Genomic DNA, 19,948 nt, shown 5'->3' on the forward strand with positions numbered 1-19,948 from the left:
TTCTAATTAATCTTAGTCTTTGTGTTGTCTATTAACTTTTGGGTCCATTTTTCATCTTCTTTTCTCTCTTTTTTTTTTTTTTAAAGCAGAATATATTGAGAGAAAAAAAGCTCTTTTGTCTGGGAGAGAGACAAAAGGAATTCAAGTAGGTTGCCAAAGACTATCTTTTTCTAGGGACTTTTATAGAGCAAAACCACAAAGTGACACAGGTCTAAGGTGGGGGAAAAATGGGAACTTGCAAGATGAGCATGAAATGGGACAGAACTGTGGCCAACCAAATAATATTAGTTTTTCAGGTAAAATTGATTAAATTGGGGACAAATGGTGAAGTGAGTCAAGTAAGAAGGAGGTATGCTTAAAGATAGTAACCCTTTCTGTAAAGGGTTGGGATGGTGACTCCTGGCTTCCACAAAGTGATTGATACCTATTTAAAATATCAGTCCCTGTTATTTACACTTACACTTAGGATATGGTCACATTTGTTTTACCATTTGTCTTGCGGTCTGGCCCAAAGCTGAGATGTGTGTCTCCTCTAAAGTTGCAAAGTATCAGGTTTTCTGCACTGGCTCCTTTGAGGGCTCAGCCCTGTCTGACTGCCTATAATATTTCTTACTATCTCAGCTGGTGTGACATACCTCCCTCTGAAGAAGTAACATACTTCCTTTTTTATTTGACCAATTAAAAAGAATGTTTGTATTTATGAACAATGATATGTACTGTATTTATAAAAACCAATTGCTGTGTCAGTTTGATTAGTTGTCAACCTGGGTGTGTGTATACATATATGTATGTATATGTTACAGTAGTCAGGATAAAATCTCTCCAGAATTGGGAGCCAGGCTTTTAAGAATAACTAAAAGCAATGAGTAAAGAGAAGATTATTCCAGTTACAGTTTAAGCAACATATATTTTGGTGACTGTATTGAGGTATGATGCCTGGAAGGAAAGCCAGAATTGAGGAGAAAGAAACATGTACCAATGTCTAGCTTTCAGCTGGTTTTTAACCTCTTGTCATGATTACTAGGGCTTCTTCAAAGAGATGACAGAAACAGTCTAGCCAGAGAGAGGAAACAAGTGTCTGAGGCTGTTAAAAGTCCTACTGGACCAACTGATAGGAAGGGTTTCAATTGGGGCCTTATCCTTACAGCACAATTGACTCTCTTTGCAGATAGGGCATGGCTGCAGGGCAGCTCTTACAGCAATTCCTGTTAAGGTGGCCTGGCTTTGTGGCACAGATAGCAGATCAATGTAGTCTTCATTGAGCTAGACTCCAAACACTGGACTAAAAGTCTGTTTCTTGAAGGCCTAAAGAAGGTTATCTACTTTTTGGTTTCTTTGTTTTCTCTCTAGCTTTTTCCCAGTCCTGATCATAGAATAGTAAGGAGGCAGTTTTTAATCAGATATAAGTGAACTAACTGGAACAGCTCTTTCTCAACATGGGAGGCTCAGACATCTTACAGTGCTTAAGATTGCATTCCAAAGGAGTAAGAGGCTTTGGTATTGAGTTGCCCATGTCTCTGTGATAACTCGGACCCCGGTATGAAATTCAAGGAAGCAAGAAATTAAAATTTGGGAAGCAAAGGCTTTATTTCCAGGCCTGGTGACAAGTCTCCGGGAGCCAATTTGGAGACTATGCACCTCACAGCTAAAAGTCAGGTCTTTTATCTTGTAAATCCACAAACAGCTGCTGGTCACACAATGTAAGGAAGGGGCTGGGGGGTGTGACGCACTACAAAGCAGAAACGGCAATTGCAAGTCTCTCTGCATACTAGCAAGTTTAGATAAGAAGAAATCTTGTTTTTCTTAGCAAAGAATAGAGAAGTCTAACAACAGTTAACAACCTTAGTTACCTTACTTTAGCACCACAACTGCCATTTGTAGAGGGCAACAATGGTTAACATATTAATTAGGTAAGATTTTTACAATTCTTTACACAGGAGAGCATTGATTAACATATCAATCCTTTACCCAGAGGGAAAGGAACACACAGGTATTGCTATGATATAAACGAAGCTTTTACAATCTAATGCAATTAACACAATTTGTGACAGGCTAGGGGTAAAGAAGGGGCTTGTCAGGAGCTATTACCTCAGGCCTTTGTTTTATGGCCTTTTAGGAAGTTAAACTTAACCTAGTTAGATTTGAAGGGGGAAGAGGAGGGAGAGCAGCAGGCAGGCTTATACAGAACAGGCTTCACGGTGCGATAGTTAGGGGGCCTTAGGTTATAAAAGTCTCCATCCAATGATCTTGGGGGAAGACCTCCAAATGATACATGGGAATGAAACTCTCAACCTCTTAGATGTATAGTGTAAGTTCATGTTCTCCAAAATCAAAGAATGTATTTTAGGAACAGTAAAGGTTTAAGAGTAGAATATATTTACTGAGAGGGAGAATGTCCATCTTCTCTTGTTTTTCAGGCATGTCTCATTAATTGATCACCAATATAGCTTTATCTTGTAATTCTGATACTCTGTCCTTATATTTATCACTTCTGCTATTCATACTTTTGATAGAATTTTAATTTCCTGAATTTCTGGTTAGAACCTGTTTATGGACTTTGATTTCTTTGCCATACAAGTCATTATTTTAAAGTATTTTATTTCTGATAGCTGTGTACTCATGTGCTCAGCAGACTTAGTGATCCTTTGTTTCACTCAGTGATAAAAATTCAGTTTGGCTTTTGGTTTCTTCCCTTGCAGTGCACCATGGCTCACTTTGAGGGGATTAGGTGGTTTTGGAGGTATTTTGTTATATTGTCTTCTTGTTTTTGTTGTTTGTTTTTGTGATAAGCTTTGCAGACTGATTGTAATGAAAAGTTTTGTGTCTTTTTGGAAGACTTATAAATGTTTATTTTATGGCACTTCTTTTCATTAATGCCTTATTGGCCTGGCTAACCATTGATCTTTACCTTTGTCCCACAATCCACCTTCATTTACTTGCAACAGAAGGTTACAGAGGTACTTCATCCAGTTCCCAAATCTCAAGGAATGAGTCACAATATTATTAATGACACCAAAGCAATCCAGACATTGGCATCCAAGAATACCAATAGCTGGGTTATCATAACCCATTACATAACACATTAGTGGCTGTCATAATAAAATCAGCATCAGTTAAACTGTCAAACACAAACTGAGTATTGACAAATTCGAAGGACCAATAATTTACCATCTATAATCAGAGAAATTAGAGGATATATACTAAAACTAAACAAATATTGACCTACTATTGACCCATAATAAATATTTGCAAAGTGGGAAACCTGAGTAACAATAGAACAGTATTCAAACATCATAGCATAAAGGTAATTAGCTATCTAGAAAGTCATAAAATTTAATAGCTATACTATTTTATTTTTTTGTCTTTTTCGTTTTTATCGGTACCCGGGATCGAACTCACGACTGCCTGCTTGCAAGGCAGGCGCTTATGCCGCTGAGCTAAACCTCCAGCCCTAATAGTTATACTATTTAAAGTAGAGGTAGTGAGAATAAAAAAGTAAAATTTTAGAAATTGATGGAACATGAGAAAAAATGAGACAAAATTCTAGTGACGAGTACACAGAAATTCATAATGTTAGAGAGCAGTTGCAGGAAACAACTAACAAGAAAGAAAAGTAAACAGCAAAATATGAGAAATAAAAGAGAAAGAGCTGATGTTGGTAGCACATACCTATAATCGCAGCACTCGGGAGGCTGAAGTAAGAGGATCTTTGCAAATTTGAGGCCAGGTTGGCCTATAAAGTAAACTCAAGGCCAGCATGAACTGCATAGTGAGACCCTGTCTCAAAAAGATGGGGGGAAAAAAAAAAAAGGACAAAACAGAGAAAACCCAGATCCTAAAAAAAGAGAGAAATAATTTTTGAAAATAGAAAATCAAAATGGACCAAAATGGATCAAAATCAAAATGGAAAAAAAAAATTTGTTTTTGGGTGAATCCTAACATCTTTAGTTTTGGGCTCTAGCCAGTCACAACTTTCTCTTCCTCACTTGGGCCTACAGACTTTTTGAGGTGTCCCAGCATACCCTAAGCTTAATCACCCAAGACCATGGTTAGTATACGAGATTTTTCCTTTCTTCTGTTTGTAGATGTGAATGGCAGTCAGTGCTTTGGTTTCTGCTAGGTATGGGCTACAGGGCATGGATGCAAGTGGACTGTGACATTGTTGACAATCACAGGGTCTGATTTATTTCTTTTCTCCCAAGGTGTTGTTCTTATCTGACAGCAGTTCTGTTTAGTCCTCACTTTAGCTGCTCCATGCCAAGGGGTTGCAGAATATACAAATGGCTTAAAGTTGGTGGGTAGTTTCAGCTTGCATCAGCTTAGGATGCACCAGTGTCTGGAGCAAGGTTGGTTGATCACATGAGTTGGATGCCATTCAGTACACTACTGCTTCTAGGATTGGAAAGGGGTGATAAGTGCACAAGCCTGATTGCTCACCATATACAGTTAGCTGTTGATTAGATTGCTCATATTACTGTGTAGCATATATGTGTATGTGTATTGTGTAGCATATATGTAAAGACTTTAACTTTTTATATTATAAATTATAAATTAGGAACTCTGCATTAACTATATAAGAGCTCCCTATTTCCCCTTCACCTGTGCTTGGCAGCCACTTTCCTACTTTCTTCTGTAAGTTTCACTACTCTGTCTGCTTCTTACAAGTTAAATCATGTAGTATAAGTAGCATTGTGTCCTCATTATCTATACTGCATCACTGTCAGAATTTTTTCCCTTTGATGAATAGTAGTAATACTTCATTTTTTATTTAAATGTGTTAATGAAATCTAATTCAGCTATTATTAATGAAAACTACTTTTTGCTTTTTATAAACAGTACTGCTATAAATGTTCTGGTATCAATTTTGGTTTGCATTTTGGCTTACATTCTCTTAGATAACTTGGATAATGAATTGTTCATTACTGTATAGAACCTGTATATTTAAATTACCAGGGGAGCTACCAACCTTTACCAAAGTTCTGTACCATGCTATATTCCTACCAATAATACAGGAGGTTTCCAGTTTGTCCACGTCTTCACCAACCTCTCACATGAGTCTGTTATTTTGCTTTATGATTGTCTCTTACCTCTGATGTTAAAGTGATAACACAAGACAGTTTTGATTTGTAAGTCTCTGATGACTAATGATTTTGAATAGTTTTTAAGGTACTCATGGTACATTCATGTATCTTCTTTAGAGAAATACCTATTAATATTCTTTTTTAATTTTATCTCAGACAGGATCTTTCTGTGGTTTTTTTTTTTTTTAAACAATTTTCCATTTCAGCGTTGTGTGTTTCGTTTTGTCTACAGTGGATAAAGTAGGGCACATTGTTGTGAGATTTCTGGATACGAAAACTATTCTCTTCACATTTTGGCAGTTAAAGGACAATTAGTGATGATTATAGTATCACATACCTGTAATTCCAGCATTCTGGGATGCCAAAACAGCAGGAGTAAAATTGAAGCTCTACTTGGGCAATTTAATGACTTAGTGAGACTGTACCTTAAAGCAGAAATAAAGCTGGACATTTATACTCCCAACACGTGAAAGAGGATCCTTGGAAATTTTAGGTTTTCCTTGTATGAGTTCCAGGCCACCCTAACTCTGCATAGCAAGAGCATGTGTCGGATTAAAAAAAAAAAAATTAAAAAGTTTGAAATTTAGGACAGTGCAAAAGCATTGTGTTCTGTTCCTACTGCTACCACTTTATAGCCCAAGTCTGGTGTTTCCTTGTAATATTTGATCTTGTAACTCAGCTTAAAACTTACAGGTACTACTTGATAGTTAAGATAATAACTCCTTAGACTATCAAATGACAATACTAAGCATAAATGAATTATGTTTTACTTTAAAAGACCATCCGATTTTCTCTCTTTCTCTGTAGATAGAACAACTATTGAAAAATTAAGAACTATTTGTTTGGACCATTCAAAGCTTTGTGAAAACAATCTTAATCTACCTCTCAACTCACTTTTCTTTGGCCCTTCAGCTTCCCAAGTGCTGTACCTCACAGAGGTTTGTTTTTTCTTTGCAAATGTTAAATTTTATAGTAATACTAATTCTCTGTATGTATCTAAAACTTTATAATCAAGAATTTCATCATAATGATGACAAAAATAAATACTACTGAAAGGTTTTTTTCTGCAATTTTTATTACAGTTGTTTTGTTTCTCTCCCCTCACCCCATTCCAGGTGCTTTACACCTTATTAATGCCTGCTGTTCCACCTCTGGCTGACATTTCTTCAGACTTTCAGTTTCACTTCTTGAAAAGTGGTGGCTTATCCCTTGTACTGAATATGCTAATAAGGAAAAATTTCCTGCCAGACACAGACACAGAAACTCGGAGGAGTGCTTTCTTCAGTGCCCTTAAAATAGCCAAATTGTTATTGACTACTGTTGGCTATGGCCATGTCCGAGCTGTAGCAGAAGCCTGTCAGCGTGTTGCAGATGGTGCTGATCCTGTAATGCCAGTAATAAATTTTAAAACATTTTTTGAAATTTCTTGTTAGTGTTATTGTAAATAATAATTTAAAGACATGGGATTGCATAATATCTTACAGCTTCTTCTTATATTGTTATAGTTGTAATAAAAGTTTAAGTTTTTCCATACTAAGAGAACATACCCACCTTCTTGTTTACTTCACAACATTTAGTTAAATGAGGTTTCCTAAATACTTCATGTAAATCTTTGGTTACCATGAATGCATATATTTCTAGTACTAATGATCAAACTCACTGGGCTACATTCCTAGCACTTCTTTTTTTTTTCTTTTTAGGCAGGGTCATGCTAAATTACCTGCTGAAACTGTGATCTTTATCCCCTTACCTCTTGAGTAGCTAGATTATAACTACTCAGGATTATTGATTATGCCACAATACCTAGGAAAGATAGGTCACTTCAAAAGTATCTCATTCACATACCTCTTTCCTACAGTGACTAAGATTCTTTTCTTTGTTGTTATTCATGAGAGATCTGTACTTGTCATCCCAGTACTTAGGAGATTGAAGCAGGAGTACCACCTGAGCATTCAAAGCCTGCCTGGGTTATATAGTGAGTTACAGGCCAGCCTATGAGACCGTATCTTAAAAAACAACAGCAAACAGTGGCATAAGTGCCTGCATGGCAAGTGCTAGATCATGAGTTCAATCCTAGGTACCAAAAAAACAAAAAACAACAGCAACCACAATGGATTAAAATCATTTAATGTGAATAATTAAAATTCACAGGAAATTGCAAATTTAGCATTGAAAAGTCTCAAGTACACCTCATTTGTTTGCTGGGGATTTAGCTCAGTGGCATAAGCACCTGCCTTGAAAGCAGGCAGTCATGAGTTCAATCCCTGGTACCGATTAAAAAAAATTTGCCAATTTTAAAAAAACGTATATTTTAAAGGGGCTGGGGATTTAACTCAGTAATATAAGCACCTGCCTTGCAAGCACATGATTGTGAGTTCCATCCCCGGTACCAATTAAAAAAAACAGCAACAAATATAATGCTTAGTTTTGTTGCAAAGGACAAATTCAATTCTAGCTAAGACAGAGTTAATTTATTCATGTTTTAAATGATGGCTTTTTATAGCTCAGTGGTATGCACCTACCTGGCAAATGCAAGTTTGATTCTCATTTCCAAAAAACATTCAAAAAACTGAATGATTGCGTTATTAATTGTTGGTTTATAAGGCAATTTTATGTTTTTCTCTACATCTTTCTTTTTCAGTTTTCAAAAGAAAATGATAGGAATTTAGCAGTGGTTCTCATATTGCATATTATTGTCTTTAGAACGGTTGCTCAGGTTACCAGATACAGGAGTAAACAAAATAGTAAAATGGAAAAAAACTTCGCATTTAAAAAACAAGACAGAGGAAAAGTCCCTGATAGTTGCTGTAATGCATATTGTTGCCCTCCAAATAGATGCTCAGACCATCAGCTTTAGGCCTGTAACATCTATTATAAACAACATAAGCTTTAAGTTACTTGTTTTTCTTCAGTTGCTATCATTTCAGCCTAACTTCCTCCATATCAGCCCTTTGCTTAGAGGGCAGTAAGAGGACAGGGAGGTGGTTTACTCTTCTTGGCTTGCAGCCTGTACACTGGCTTGCTTGTGGGAAGGCTTGGTTTGCTTTATTGATTCTCTTCCTCTTCCCCAAGGTGGTTGTCTCTGGCTCTTGGGAACATACGATTTCACTTTTTCCAATTTTTTTGTTTTTTTCTCTCTTTTTTTTGGACCAGGGATTGAACATATGACTTCAGAGTTGCCAAGCAGGCACTTGTGCCACTGAGCTATATCCTTGGCCCAATAATTTTTAATTTTAAGTCACATTGTAATAAGAAACTAAATGTAAAACTTGTATATAAATATTTATTATAGAACTAGATACAATGTATGCAACAGAGTTGTAAGTTGAGAAATAATAATTGAATAAAATTGTAGGAATTTTTGGTCATGAATTTAAAAAGATTTTAAATTATTACATAAAACCTTTCACATAGTCACAATCAGCTGCCATTTTTCCACATTCTTTTTGTAGTTAGACTACAGAAGTTTTCAATAGGGTATATTTAGTTCTGCCAATACTGTAATAAAAACACTGTTTGGTTTCTGCTAGCTTTTTCATCCCTTAGATTCCCAATCACTCATTTTAATTTAATGATTTGAATTAGAAAATGATAAATGAGTGATGGCTTTAACAAGATAAGTATAATGTAAGAACAAGTAGTACAAGATTTTTCTGAAGTAAAACAATCTAGTCAGATTAATAAAAGGTTTTAAAACATTATGTGTAACTATTCAGCAGATAACTATGATGCATCTTATGGAGGCCAGGTATTTTGAGAAACACACATTGCGAATATGAATTTACTTAGAATCTGTTGTACAAGGTAGTTTATTAGAAAATGGTCAAAATACACTACACAAAATACACTACTTTATCTCACTTAAACATTCACATAGCTCTTTGGTGGTTCATTGCTATTCTTACATTGCACATAAAACTCAAGACCTAAAGTGAGGAAATAACTTGATATGACATAGTTATAACCAGCTACCATTTTAATTCAATAACTTAGAAACTGTTACTTTTACTCTTCTGCCACTTAAGCTTTCAATGTGAAATTCTGTAAAGTAACACCTGGTATGTAGATGTTTTTAGTTTGAAGGATTAATTTAGTTAATACGTACATAATGGGTAAAATTTTAATCAGTTTGGAGAGAGAAGTGAAAAATACTAGATCTGTTAAGTTTGCTGTACCTACCTGGTAACTGCAGTTAATGCTTCCCCATTGTCAAGTTTCTTAAGATGTTTAGGTCTTAATTTTTTAAAACTTTAAAATGGAAAAGCTGTACCTGAGGATGTGCAGGTTATACTGAGAGATGTTACCATGTAGTGCAAAGATGTTACCCTGTAGCGCTAAGGTAGCAGAGTTAAACTTGAACAGACTAAAGAATATTATGAAGATTAAGAATGGATTGTAGTGAAATAAGTTTTTAAACTTAGGAAAAGAATGGAAGAATTTTAGTTATCTTCTCCAGTTTTTTCTGTAATGTTATGCTAAATACTCACAGCTGAAAGAGAGACTAGAAGGATCTGCCCAAAGGCAAATGAAATCTTTGTTTAGACTTCTATGACTTATTCACTGCAAAAGCAAGTGAGTGTGGGGCTGGGGATTTAGCTCAGTGGCATAAGCACCTGCTTTGCAAGCAGGCAGTCATGAGTTCGATCCCCAGTACTGATTAAAAAAAAAAAAAAAGAAAGGAAGTTTGTGTAAATTTAGAAGCAGTATTTAATTCATCTAAAATTGGAATATATGGGGCTAGGGATTTAGCTCAGCGGCATAAGTACCTGCCTTACAAGCAGGCGGCCGTGAGTTCAATCCTCGGTACCGATAAAAAAAGACCAAAAAAAAAAAAATTGGAATATATGACTAAAAGTAGTAAAGTCTACAGTATTGGTAATCTAAAGTACAATTTTTTTTTTGGTATGGGAGATCGCACAACCTAGCCCTTGGCAGGTAGGCACTTATGCCATGAGCACCTTTTTATGAAAACCACTATAAATTCTACAGAAAATTGGTGAAAGGATAACATCCTGGGAAGTGATGATGGTTATGGAGCGAGTGATTTAATTTTACATATAAATTTTTGGAATTTTCTTGTGTGCAGTTTTTTCTTGAAGTAAAATGATTAATTTATTTCAGATTAACCAAGTCACTCATGATCAAGCTGTCGTACTACAAAATGCTCTTCAGAACATTCCTGATCCTTCATCTGAGTGTGTGCTAAGAAATATATCAGTACGTCTTGCTCAGCAAATAGCTAATGAGGTTTGTATCAAATTGAAAATTCAAAGAACCTAGATTAGCTTTGGTTACTTGTAAATGGAATTTACCACATTTGAAGTTAAGGACAGATGTAGTGGTCATATGTCTTTGCACTTAAAAAATCTTAAATCATCTAAGTTTCATAGAGTTATAATCTTTTAACCTAATAGTGCTTTTAAGTACTACTTACACAATCTTTCAATAAAGCCTTTTAAAATACATATTACATTGAATAACTGAGGGCAGATTAAATTTGATATTTAAACCTCTCATAGTTTATGAGTTGTATTGTATTGTATTGTATTGATTGTATTTTTAGAACAGTAACACCTTTATTACATGAGTAAGCCAATGAGGAAGGTTATTTGCCTTTCTGAGTGTTTATTTCCTCAGAGAGAACTCCAGCTCCTTGCCCTTTAGCACATAGCCATTCGTTGGTCACACTGGCTTGATCTAATGCAGTGGCAAGCAAGAAGCTCACTGTCCTGGAACTGGCCTTCTAGAAGATTGCTGATTTTGGCATTTGCCTTTCATTATACTTTGTTTGAATTTTCTTTGATCATTTTTTGTTTCAAATTTCTCCCTCCTCAGGAGTCAGCTTGATCAGCTTCTTGTGGGCCACTGACAGTACATCGTGGGATTCTTACCACTGTTGATATAATGTGCACCAGGGTCTTGGTGTGGACTAGCTCATTAATGGATGTATTGTAAACAGCATCAGTGATCTTTGTTTTTTGAGAACAACACTCCCAGAGTCCCAGGAGAAGTTTCATATATCCATCCTCAGGGCTCACCACTTCTCATTGCTTGGATTCTATGTATTTGACAGGGGCCAATCTTAGTATTGGCAGCAGGGCGACCCAACTCATACTTCCATTTCTTGTGGTACGACTTTATTTTACCTCCAGTCTTGCATCTTTTGTGCCAGTTGTCCCAAGAGTTGCCCCTTGTTCAGTGCCAGCTGGAATAAGCTGAGCAGAATATATTTTAAGCCCCCCAAATTTTAATATGTCTCTGTGTAACTTACACTCTCTGCCTCTGGTATCTGCAACTCTACTAATCTTTCTGTGAGTTTTATTGTCTTAAAAATCACATAAAACATACATTTGGCACTTTTAATGTGTGTATTGTATCAGCATGATTGTGAAAGTTATTCATGTTTGTTTTTGAGCCCATTCCATTTTTATGATGATTCCCTGTTTTTAATGCATTCATCTATGCATGAACATTGGATTACTCCTACTCAGTCTTTTACTTGTGAAAAGAGACCTGTCACAAAATTTTTGTGAGACAGTCACAGTTTTCTGTGGGCATATGTCTTCACACCGCTTGGGTAAACATTTGAGAGTAGAATGGCTAGTTAATCGGATTTTTATGTATTTTACAAATGCTTTGAAAAATACCTTAGTGCCATGTATCAGATCTTATATTGACATACAGTTTGTGAATGTTGCTATTAAATGTTTTTTCTTTATGTGTAAAGTCATGATGTATGACTTGATTATAAGATACAAAAAAATAAAAAACAGAATCAAGGGAGCTTTGGGCTGTTAGTAGCAGTCTGTAGCATATTACTTCTTTTCTAGTCATTTCTGCTACTAAAAAAGAGAGATGTTGGCCTGAGGATTTAGCTCAGCTGCACAATGCCCGCCTGGCAAGCACAAGATTCTAAGTTTGATTCCCAGTGCCCCCCCCCCCAAAAAAAAGAGAAATACTTTGTTAGTGGATCCAGCCTGGTAGTGCATACTGTTAATCCCAGGGATTGGGAAGCTGGGGCAAAAGGATCACAAATTCAGGGCAGCCTGAACTACATAGGAAATATAAGACCTACCTGAGCTATGTAATGAGTATAAAACCAGCATAATGTGCTTAGTGATGGGATCCCCTCATTTTTTTCTAATTATTGCTCTTTATAATTGTCAGCATGTTTAATTTTATTTTTACAGGCCTCAAGACATATGCCTAATATCTGTGTGATTAAAGCTATACAAAAAATTATCTGGGCATCAGGATGTGGGGCATTAGAGCTTGTATTTAGCCCAGATGAAGAAATCGCTAAAATTTATGAGATGGTAAGAATTACTACAAAAAATATATTACTTTAAAGTTTCTTCATATCTGTCATATGTTAAAGACCAATTCTTTGTATTTGTTTCAACTTAACACTATCAGAATACATGCAGTTTTATTTTGAAGATAAAGTATTTCAGAATCCTGCCATGAGGACCTTGTGCTTGACAGGCAGGTCTGAAAAAATATTTAAAAACTCAAATTGCAATAGACAATAGTCTCTTTGAAGGAATTATAATTTAAGCAAATATTCCACATACTTTAAAACATAAGAAAATGAATGATTAAGTATAGTCCTTTAATCCTATTACAATACATTCCATAGAGTCTCAATAACTGCAAATGAAAGCCTGAGACCAAGTCGTATTTGTAGACTAGGTAATTTTAAATATTAACTAGAAGATCTGAACAATTTTTCTTAACTGTGTCTGTCAGTAATTTGCTTCCTATTGTTTACAGATGACCAGTACAAGCAGTGAGCCAGGGATAGAAGATGAACAGGTTTGCTGTGAGGCTTTGGAAGTGATGACATTATGTTTTGCTTTAATTCCAACAGCCTTGGATGTACTTAGTAAAGAAAAAGCCTGGCAGACATTCCTCATTGACCTGTTATTGTACTGTCGTAGCAAGTAAGTGTTTTTAAGTATAATTGAGGAAAGAAGGCTAACTTTAAGAACATGAATTTTGAAGGGACTGTATTTCATGATGTGCAGGAAATAATTTTTCTTATTTGCTACACAACTTGGTTTGCTCTGTCTATAAAACGTCCACATCAAGGGAGTTTTTCCCCCCTTTTCTTTTTTATTGTGTTACTTATTCATGAGGGGGGGAAAAGGCATTTTAACCTATGGTAGGTGAACAGTTTAGTGACTAAGTATATTTATTGTGACATCATCAGAAATACCTAAACATACCAAAATTCTTCATCACCCCAAATTCCTTTAACGAGTAACTTTTCCCTACTGTTTGATCTCTGGTTACACTTGATACCTCTTAATTTGTCTATTATAAATATCTCATAAATAGAATTACAAAATTCTATCTTTTTTATTCTATCTTTTTGAAGTTCAGCTGTATTGTATCATGAGTCATCAATGAATTTATAAAGCTAGGCTAGGCATGATGTTACACACACTTAATCCCAGCACTTGGGAAGTAGTAAGTCAATTTGCAAAGTGAGTTGTAGGTGAGTCTGAACTGTATAGCAAAACCTTGTCTCAAAACTACCAAACAAAACAAAATAAACTTTGAAAGCTAAGTACTGTATTATATACATACAGCACGTTTTTACACTTTAATCTGTGTTGTGAATTATGTCAGTCTTAACAATGAACATTGCCATAAGTGCAGATTTCTATCTACAGTTTCTTACTCAGTCTTTGAATATATGCCTAGCAAAGGATATTTCCATTTTACTTTTTTGAGGGTGTTCTGAACTTTGTAAATCTTCCATTTTACATGTCCACCATCAGTTTACATAGATTATTTTCTGCATTCTCTCCCAAATTTGTTTTCTTACTTCTCTGATAATGAGGAATGTGATTTTGCTTTGAATTTGCCTGATTAGTAAATTAGTAGTGACACTGATAATTTTTCTATGATTTACTGGTTAATTGTGCGCAGTGTTTTAGAATTTTGTGTATTTACAATTTCTGTGCATTTTTTAATTGAGTCATGTTTTTGAACTTTTGGGTGTGTTAGTCTTTGATCAGATATGTGATTTGTAGATATTTTCTCCTATCCAGGGAGTTAGTTATCTTTGCCCTCTGAAAATTTCAGTTTTGATATTTGGCATTTTATTGTTATTGTTGCCTGTACTTCTGTAATCTTCTCCAAATCCAAGTGAAATTCATCTGTTGATACATTGTTTGAAGAATTTCAGACTTTTGTCTTCCCAATTTAAGTAGAGTTTTCTATTTAAGTAGAGTTTTCTATGTGAGGTAAGGATTCAGTTCCACTCTTCTGCATTACATGTTTTTTCAGCACTTTGTTTTGGTTTGCATTTTGATTGAATCCATTTCTTCACATTGAGATGCATCACAGGCTCCCACACCCCTTCTGGTCAGTGTGTGCAAGAGAGATACAGTATCACTGAGTTACCCAGGATGACCTCTTAACCTGTGATTCTCCTACCTCATCTAGAGTTGTAGGATAGCAGGGATGTGCAACCATCCTTAGCTTCCAACACTGTTATTTAAAGAGAGTGTTGTTATAATACTTGAATAACCAAATACCTAACAAAGAGCCTCATATGAGAAGAGCTGCAAATCCTTATTTCTGGGGTATGAATTCTGTTCATATAATCTGGTGGCCTCTCCTTAGGCTATGGTTGGTATTAATATTTGTTGAACATGGGTTCAACAAATCTTTTTGAAGATTTTTGCATGTTTTTCTATATGTATTTAAAAGTATATGGATGTATAATTAATACTAGGCATTGAATTCAAGGCCTGTGCATGCAAGGCATACAGTTCTCCACTGAGCGGCATCTCCCAACCCTTTTATTTGTTACTTTATTTTGGGACAGAGGCTAAATAATTTGCCTAGTCTGACCTGTTTCTCCTGCTTCAGCTTTCCCAAATACCTTGGGCTTACAGATAGGCACCATCTCCCTTTGCCATATTCATAAGAGGCACAGTCTTTTCTTGAAGTGTTGTGCGTGATTTTTATCAGGATAGTGTTGGTTTTTATAAATTAGAATGTCCTTCCTTTTAAGTTCTTGGAAAAGATGATGTTTAATTTTTTTCTTTTAAGCACCTCAGAGTTCACCTGTGAAACTTCTTTAGACATGGTATTTTCTGTAGGTTTGTTTCTTTGGTTGTTTTTTAATAATCGTATGGATTTACCTCTGATATAGTAATCATCAAATTCACCAGGGAAGTAGTACCTGTAAATAATATATTAATTTTTCCCACTCTGCTTCCTTCCTTCCTTCTTCCCCTCTCCCTTTATTAAATTTTGTTTCTATTGTGTTTCTTGCATTGTTTTAAATTTTTTTATCCTTATTCCTTCCCTAGCAGTTAGCCTCTCCCCGACCTTGTTAACCTTCCCATTTGAACATTTTCTTCCTACTTCCCAGTATCTTGTTATCCATTGTAGTCTTTATTTATCCTTTGGATTTCTCACGTAAGAGTGGTGAAGTGGACATCCTTGTCTTATTCCTGATTTTAGAATGAAAGTTTTCTGTTTTTAATCATTTAGCATGATGTTGACTATTGATTTTTCAGATTTGTATCAAATGGAGAATCAAGAAAAGACTCTAGAAACATTTCCAATTTATCTTGCATGAATGTTGGACTTTGTCAGATGCCTTTTCTGGATTAATTGAGATGATCCTGAGATTTCTATCCATGGTTCTCTCAATATGATATATTACACCATAACCAACAGACAGATCAATTAGATAACTTAAAGAGATGAAATAGTCATCTCCAAGACCAAGTATTCCTTGATGTTAGGATTTTATTTGAGAAGTGTGCTGATTCTGATGGGTTTGGTGATTTCTTTTCTCTAAAAACTTTGAGTACTATGTACTTGTGTTGAATTTCTATAATCTTTATAAGCTTTTCTGTCGATATGATCAAATTGCAGCTATTTGAAGTTATATATGCCTCACTTTTCTGTATCTCAATATCCTTTTTCATACTGAGCAAGTTTTCTGCTGTTTCTGTGAACTTTCTTTTATGTCTGTCATGCTGCCTTCTGATTTTTCATCGATTTCAATTAATTTTGTGTTCTTGGTGTCATTCTGCAGTTGCTAGATTGATTTTTCATAGCCCCTTGCTATTTTTAAGAAGTCTTTTCATTTGATGATCACCAACTATAAGCCTGTCTTCACATGTGTTGACTCTGTTGTATATATGTTGAGTAGAATTTTTAATCTCCTCAGTATGTATTTGAATCTATTTTATGGAATCCAGTTCTTTCGTATTTTAGGCATTGATGGTTTCCCTCACTTTCTTAAGCTGCTCACTTTTTCTTTTTTAATCATGTCTACAATAGATTTAGTAAACATGTATTTTATTATGATCATCATCACTTTTGTTATCTATTTATATCTCATAGATTTTTTTTTCTGGAGAGACATTCATTAGTTTGTTACTTCCACGACTACCATTTCAGAAAGTTCAGCTGTGGGTTGCTTTTCATTTCTTCTGCTTAAGTACTGCCTGGATTTCTCTTGTGAGAGCTGGAAGTCTGTGGTTGCATCTTGCATCTGTTTTCTCTCTTTCTAATTTTAAATTTGTTTTCTACATCACTACTGATAAATTGCCTGGGATAGGTAGCTTTAAATCTAATATGGGAACTTCAGAAATGTCTTCTAAGCATAACTGGTTTTCTTCTTTTGAGTTTGTTCTTTCCCTCTTCAGTTTACTAGGAATCACATTGCAGCCTATGTGACCTAGCACCCATTTCGTCAGCATGGACTATGGCATTATGACTCAAGACAATCTCAGAGCTGGCATTTAAGGAAGATCAGCTGATCACAACTACGTTTCATTTGCTAAAGTAGTACAACCAATAATAACTCTAGTATCCACCACAGTTTAGGAAATGGAAAAACTGATAACTGTTAATTTGACAACCTTGATCATATACATAAGATTTATAGTTATATATCAAAATCTGAAACAATCAGGAAATTATATATAGCAAATACTCAGTTTTGCTCTCAGGATAGAAAATTCAAAAGGGAAAAGAAGAAAAAACAGAGAAATAAAAGAAAGAAATCAGAATCAAGGCCTGTAGGGCAAAAGAATATTGCCCAAGCTTTGGGAAACAGTGAAGAAGAGAAGAAGAAAGGAAAAAAAACAAAAACAAGAAAGAAACTAAAAAAAAAAAAAAAAAAAACAGAAAACACAAGCAAAGAATCTGGTAACAGTGTTCATATTCATTAAAACAAAAACGTATTTAAGGAGAATAAATTACAACAAAAATCTTCTCTGTGATTTAAAGCCTATAGTAATGTTTTGGAATCTATAGTTTCATCATAATGAATGTCTGGATGAGTCTCTCCTGTCCCTGATACAGAAAAGAGGCACAGCAAGCCCATATCATTTTGAATGATTCCAGCAAGACTCCAATAGGAATAGATACCCAAACTGACTTCCTGGTTGTGAAATTAAAGCCTGAATTGTTCTATCTACACACTGTACATACTCCTTGTTGGTTTGACCTTAGCTACCTGGCCCTGCATATCTCCCAAAATGTCTCTCACCCAGACACTTTAATTTCAATACTGAGATCCCTGAGATGAAGCTAATTCCCACTCCCAGGTTCAACTGACCCCTCTCTACAATGCAGTTTGACTAACTGTCCTCTCCAGCGGATATACAAATGCTTGAACTAGAGTTACTCAACAAATCTTGTACCACACAGCATCTTCCACTGATCCATTCCCATGGAATTGGGGCTGAAAGGGGAAGAAATGGTGAATGTGACGCCTGGGGAAGGAGAGTTAGCCTGTGTTCACAGGAGCGCTCAAGTGGCTGACTTTGAGATGGCATTTTTGTGTATACTGGAAAAACTACTGAGATGAGAGTTTGAAGGTAGCTATCAGAAATTATTTTATTCCTCTAAGGGAGGAATAAAGGTATAGGTTTTTTGATAGACATTATAAAGAGATCTGGCTTATAGGGGCAAAGTTGGGACCTCAGAGGCAGAGAAATCCAACTATATGGTTTTTGTTTCTAAGAAAGGAGGGTTTACTGAATGAGAGCATTGTTATAAGTTGTATTTGCCTATTAAGTGCTGTGACCCAGTAGAGCTCCTGAGGTTTTTTAGAATTAAGCACCGCAGGAAGATAAGAAAAAGAGACATAGCAGGTGGAGTCCTTATCCTTCTGACGGAAGGAAAGGTAATGCTCAACCAGTGCAGCATGTTTATTTATATGCTGTGAAAAATGATGTCAATTTCAGCTCCTCTGCCTAGCAACCCATTGCTTGGATTGTCGAGGAGTGTGGTGTTTTCTTGGGCTGCAGCAACTTCTTTATGTGGCTGACCCAGGAGCTCTTTTTTTATGGTAGGGTCACATCTGGTTCATACTTTAGGTCAATTTCCAGCTTCCATGGCTCTCAACACATAAGGTGGGCATAAGGTCAAGCTCCATGTATTCAAAGATAATGTGGAGTGTCTGGAGGGTAAGGCATGGTATATAGTATCCATTGGAGCAGAGGAAAAAGAAGAGAGAAATATCTGAGTGACAGTTTGGGGAGAGTAGAGTAAGACATCTTGAATACATTGAAACTCTTTACAATCTGATTAAGACTGTAGTGAACAACCTAACCAAAAAGGTGAAGACTGTCCCAAATACTTTGAGGGAGGACTGCCCAAGTAAGCTATTCTTGGTCTCTTCTGGTTCAAACTAATTTTAAGAGTCTTTTCCAGTTCTGTAAATAGATATTTTGATTTTGGGGTTGCATAAAATCTGTGTGTTAATTTTGCAGCAGTTGCCATGTTTACTGTTGGTTCTGCCTAGGAGAAAGAATATTATTTCATTTTCTAATGTCTTCTTCAGTTCCCTTTTTAGAGACCTGTAGTTTTTGTTATGTAGATCCTTTACTTACATTAATTCCTAATTTTGTAATTTTTCTTGTGCTAATTATGTGGCCTTATTTTTTCTACTTCTTTTTTACTGAATTCATTATTAGTGTAAAATGCTATTGATTTTCATGTGTTGATTTTATGTCCTGCTATATTACTGAATTTGGTTATTAATCTATGAGTCTTCAGGTAGATTTTGGGGTGTCTTTTGCATGTCACCTCCAAATAATAATAATTTAACTTCTTCCTTTCTAGACATACCCTTTTTATTTTTCTTGCCTAACTTACTATGGTTCTGTGTTGAATAAACATGGTTATAGTGGACATCCTTGTCATCTTGTTTTTAGAGGGAAAGCTTTCTTTCTCTCCCCCTCTTAATATGATGTGGGCAATAGGTTTGTCATTTTTTATTTGAAATCCCATTTGTGGATTTAAGTTTTACCTGTCTCATTACCTAAACCAAAAAGGGCACATTCATCTGCCCATCCAGTTATAATGGAGTTTGAGGCAGGCAGGCTGTTAACTTGAACTCATCAAGTAATTTAAAGTTAGACTGGACAACAGAGCAAGGCCCCTTAAAAAAGTGACATGCAAATGAGACAAAAACTAATTTTAGCTAGTAAGGAACAACTGTGCTAGACCAGCATATTCCCTAAGCAAACTACACAGTGCAGTGTTAAACCATTGACAATCTAGATTTTAACAGATACGTTAGTTACTTTTTGTCACTGAAATATGACCTGCAACCCACAATTTAAAGGAGAAAAGGTTTATCACAGTTTACAGAGATTTCAGTTCATGTATAATTTACTAACTTGTAGGCAAAGTGGCATAGCAGAGAGAAAGTGCAAAGTACTGGGGAAGAGATAATTCTCTTCCAGGGCATGGCTGTAGTGACTTGCTAAGTCTCATTTAGCTATAAACTCATCAATGAATTTATCCATCAGTGAGTGCTACAGAAACAAGATCCAGTCATCTTCTAAAAGCCCCACTTACGAGTGCATGAGGCT

At 35.6% G+C, this 19,948-nt stretch overlaps 1 protein-coding gene and 1 pseudogene across 9 annotated transcripts in view; one reads left to right on the top strand and one right to left on the bottom strand.

Annotated features, from left to right (window-relative positions):
• Nucleotides 1-19,948, top strand: part of LOC134475109 (probable ubiquitin carboxyl-terminal hydrolase FAF-X) — a 185,172-nt gene that overhangs the window by 91,173 nt on the left and 74,051 nt on the right. For 8 of the 9 annotated variants that reach the window (XR_010046058.1, XM_063244487.1, XM_063244488.1 and 5 more), the window contains 5 exons: nucleotides 5,889-6,019; nucleotides 6,197-6,475; nucleotides 10,203-10,328; nucleotides 12,272-12,397; nucleotides 12,855-13,024. Coding sequence is in view for 8 of the 9 variants with exons in the window: in XM_063244487.1 (XP_063100557.1) it covers nucleotides 5,889-6,019; nucleotides 6,197-6,475; nucleotides 10,203-10,328; nucleotides 12,272-12,397; nucleotides 12,855-13,024 (832 nt within the window). In the remaining variant the exon portion in view is untranslated. The remainder of the gene's footprint in view (nucleotides 1-5,888; nucleotides 6,020-6,196; nucleotides 6,476-10,202; nucleotides 10,329-12,271; nucleotides 12,398-12,854; nucleotides 13,025-19,948) is intronic. The other variant, XM_063244485.1, reaches the window with a different exon arrangement.
• Nucleotides 10,707-11,739, bottom strand: LOC134475114 (small ribosomal subunit protein eS8-like; annotated as a pseudogene).

This window comes from Cavia porcellus, unplaced genomic scaffold (genome assembly GCF_034190915.1).
Source record: "Cavia porcellus strain 051 isolate PalLab524CR breed Dunkin Hartley unplaced genomic scaffold, mCavPor4.1 scaffold_61, whole genome shotgun sequence".
In the NCBI taxonomy this organism is placed as follows: Eukaryota; Metazoa; Chordata; class Mammalia; order Rodentia; family Caviidae; genus Cavia; species Cavia porcellus.